This window comes from Hyalella azteca, unplaced genomic scaffold (genome assembly GCF_000764305.2).
Source record: "Hyalella azteca isolate HAZT.00-mixed unplaced genomic scaffold, Hazt_2.0.2 contig15535, whole genome shotgun sequence".
Taxonomy (NCBI): domain Eukaryota; kingdom Metazoa; phylum Arthropoda; class Malacostraca; order Amphipoda; family Hyalellidae; genus Hyalella; species Hyalella azteca.
Window position 1 is genome coordinate 6,114 of NW_025945385.1, and position 3,966 is coordinate 10,079.

The window sequence follows — 3,966 nt, forward strand, 5'->3', positions numbered from 1 at the left end:
CACTTGACACAATTGAAATGGTGCAAAAATTACAAGCTGTCCTGTAAGCTTCCAGATACAGAAGTACAGTCTGGTATAGTATCTTCGGCATTGAAGAATATAGGCCTGTCGCCGATTCTTGTACTTTTCTTGACTAGGCTGGCATTTTGATCAAATCTTTTCAACGGACTGCAGATTTAAAATCGCTTCTAGATTTCAGTTGTTCCGTAGGATACGAGGCATTTTAGGACTAAACATATGCTCCTGCATGGCCTTGTCTAGTCTGTTCTTGAACGCGTTCATCCTCGGACTCGGAGCGTCAACAATCTTACATTTATATAAGAAATCTCCCTTTACATATGTTAGTTTTCTCATCAGTTTTTGGTCAGATTTATGAACATCCTCCGTCAGTTCCATTCCTTCAGTGTCTACACTATGCCTTCTACTGGAGATCTTACCTTGTATGTGGAGTAAATTTGTTTATACTGACTCAAAAAAATTCGCCAGACGTACTGGTTCCCTAAGGGCATTAAATGCGTCGAAAATCATCGTATCACTTAAAAACTATCTTCATCTGTACTGGGATTGGTTTCTTATTCGGTACTCGTAGGTTTAATTTTTATAGTTATTTAGCTCAAGTTACATAACGTTCCAGGTGAGCTACTGGCATGGTTGTTCTCATTTTCGTTCGATGATTGGGAGCCGTATGTCTGCTTAAGAGATTTTTCACATTAGCTGTTAGAGCAGGATCTTTTTGATCCAAGTTACTATTAACTCCAAGCAAATTTAGGCAGCGCTTTGAAAAGAGCAATAAAGAAAGCGTTAGTCTTGACATGACGATAGAAGCAACTATACGTTCTGTATTTTTCATCACTATTTGATCGCTCCTATACAATGAATTACTTCCATGTTTTCGAGCATATTGGGCGAAATTTGCATTTTAGAGAATTTTTGTTTTTGTGAATTTGGTGGAATTGTAGGGCGTTTGCTAACCTGCGCTCTGAACTGCCGAATCTCTGACGCTGAAATTTAATAAAACTTGTCTAATGTGCTGATGTTTTTCCATAAGTTTTAAAAAACATGGAAATTGTTTGTTTTCAGTTTCATTGAAGTTCGTATTATTTTACCACGTTTTTCTTAGCTCGCTTTCGTGTCCGTCTGTCTGTCTGTTTGTGATGATCATATCTTGCAATCGATATTTCACCAACTTTCCCGCTAGCGCTCTGAAACTTTTAGGGAAGCTCAGCTCCCGATGACAATACAATAATCAATAATTTGTTGCACGTTTCAGGCGTATTTATTCAATGAAATGTCGACCGAGAAATTGTGGACGCTGCTGCCGCGGTGACGCGGTGCGCCGCTGTTGTGATGGCGAGCAAAGCCTGGCTTAAATACAAGACCATTTCAGGACCCGCTTGCCTAACTAATATTACTATCGCTTAGCGCCGTTCATTCATTGCTTCTTTTATCGTATTTTAATGTCTTTCATTACCGAACCTTTCTTTATTACAGCCACGCACCCAGATAAATACGGGAACAATGTATCCCCTCGAATAAAATTTTCTACAGAACTTGGCCCACAATTTTCTTTCGTGCATTTGCGTGGCCAACTGAAATAAAATGAATATTATATAGGATGGCTGACCTTTGTGCAGTAGTTATAAACTCTAAAGGAACTCACAAGCAGGGGTTGGGAACCTTTAATGCACGTCATCCTCGAGAGAATATTCGTGTTTAGACTGCGTATATCGATGATACGCTGCGTATCATCGATACGTACGTCAAGTCAAGTAAATTGGCTCGCAGCAACGTTTTTCATGTGTAGCAACGGACTAAAAAGGAGAAAATAAAATATTAAAAAAAAAAACTTTTTAAAAAACCACGTTTTTCTTGTGGACTAGAAAGTAGAAAATAAATTATGGCTCCCCCCAAAAAACGTGGGTCGGGCTGTACGTTCACCATCAAATTTCCAAAATTCGAGTGTTGTGTGCTTTTCGCTTTAATGATAAATCTGCCCGGCACACGTTTTTTTGGGGCGAGCCATAATTTATTTTCTACTTTTTAGTCCACAATAAAAACGTGGTTTTTTAAAAAGGTTTTTTTAAGTATTTTATTTGTTTGAATTCTGATAGTCGAGTTGCAAAATCTGCATCTCTTCAATGAGTCTAGGTCCATGGAAATGCGTAATTAAAATAGTAAATTTATTTGAAAATAAAATTATCAAGAGATTGCCTTCACATTATCAGGAGATTGTTTTAAATTTATTAACTTCACTTCTCTGAAAAAGAACAATTCCAAAAAAATGGCAGCCAGAAAACATATCATAGAGACAATTTACTCGGAGTATCCCAAGTTCCCAACTATAGTGGCTTCACTAACATCGGATCAGAAATAATGAAAATATATCGCATCTTTTCGAGAGGAGCCAAGAATTTAAATAGAAATAATCTTTACTCTCATTTAAGGGAGAATTGTACTTTTTTATTGCATTCATTTTATGAAATAAGAAATGCTTACCGATTGGTCTTCTTGAGAATGTAGGGGTAGAGTTTTTACCACTAGTTATTAAAGACCAACCAGTGAGGATATACGTGAATAACGTAAATAAAATGTGGGAAAATTTTTCATTACATGTGTCTGCATGTTTAATGTGTACGGAGCTATAGAAAAGTGAACGGCACCGGTTACAGTAGCTAGATCCTTATCGAAAGCAGTTACGAGAGCTCAAGTTAGAAAAGAACTACCAAAGCGATGAAAAAGAGTAAAGATCAATGACTTTAGTTTTGAAAATAACAAGTATAGAACATAATGACAGCTCAAATGAAACAATGTTCTTTAAAGACCAATTCTGCGTGTATGAAAAGTTTTGACCGGTAACGATGATCGGTCATCAAGCGGGTGGAGAGTCGGAGTTGTCACAAGATGCTGTGGGGTGTGCAGTGCACCCCGCCTCGGCAGGGTAGTCACACCTCCTACGTCCCTCTGAGTAGTGCAGTTTGGCAGGGCAGTTCATTTCGTACGGGACGAGGTTAGAACAAAGGAAGAACTTGGTGCAGTCCCTGGGATGAGGCAGGATCCAGTCGGTGCAAAGCGGGCGGCATTCTGGTGCTTCGGTGGAAATTGTTTCGTTGGTCTCGCCGTGTGGGATAGATGGGACGGTGGTCTCATAAATTGGTCTAGGAGTAGTTGAAACGTCTTCAGTGTAGTTGAACTCTGTTGACGGTTAACGCGAACAGCAATCAGACAGATAACGTTGAGTAAGAAGATAATACGAAATTAAAATTACCTCGCTGAAAAAATTCCATCTGTTAGGAGATGTGAAGCATGGTACTGAATCTGCATTGAGCAAATACTGCACCAGATGCAAAATAAAAGAAATATTCGAAGAATCGAACACTATGATAATTTATCACTTGGCTGTACAATTTTTTATGAATATCTGAATTACCTCGAGCAGCTGCCACAGCTGCGAAGATGGAGAGTAGCACAAATGTCTTCATGATCTATACCTCGTACCGCAAGCTTTCCAAATTAAGGGGAGCGTCTAGGGTAAAATTTTGGATTTCGGCTTTTCCGGTTTTTAGTCTCATCTTAAAGCTGACATTCTGACCTATCCAACGGTACCAAAACCATCTCTGTACGTTGATTTATGCGTTCACGTCAGATCATGAAAGGGAGGGGACTGGGGTAGTTCTTTAACAAATAGAATGGGAGGAAATTCGCTGCGAGCACTTTAAATAGAGTGTCTGCTTGAAGTGCACCTTAGTTATCCGCCTGGCGTCGTATGAGGAAGTGTGCATGCAGTCGCTCCCACCATCCTTGACTGGAATCAAGCTCCAGTAACGTTTAGTTTTGAATCCTTGCTACATTGAGTGCCTATTTCGATGCGCGCGGGACTTTGACGGGCTCTACTGAAAAGTTAACTTATTGTCACTGCAAACCTATCTCCTCCTAGAGTTTTTAAGCTACAACAATGAGACATATACC

The 3,966-nt window shown here is 39.4% G+C and overlaps 1 protein-coding gene across 1 annotated transcript; it reads right to left on the reverse strand.

Annotated features, from left to right (window-relative positions):
* Nucleotides 1-2,589: 2,589 nt before the first annotated feature.
* On the reverse strand, nucleotides 2,590-3,508 carry LOC108665414 (endochitinase-like). The gene is made up of 2 exons (XM_018152162.2): nucleotides 3,428-3,508; nucleotides 2,590-3,192 (listed from the first exon to the last, which is right to left on the reverse strand). The coding sequence occupies exons 1-2, from the start codon at nucleotides 3,477-3,479 to the stop codon at nucleotides 2,870-2,872; spliced, it is 375 nt and encodes a 124-aa protein (XP_018007651.1). The 5' UTR covers nucleotides 3,480-3,508; the 3' UTR covers nucleotides 2,590-2,869.
* Nucleotides 3,509-3,966: the final 458 nt, after the last annotated feature.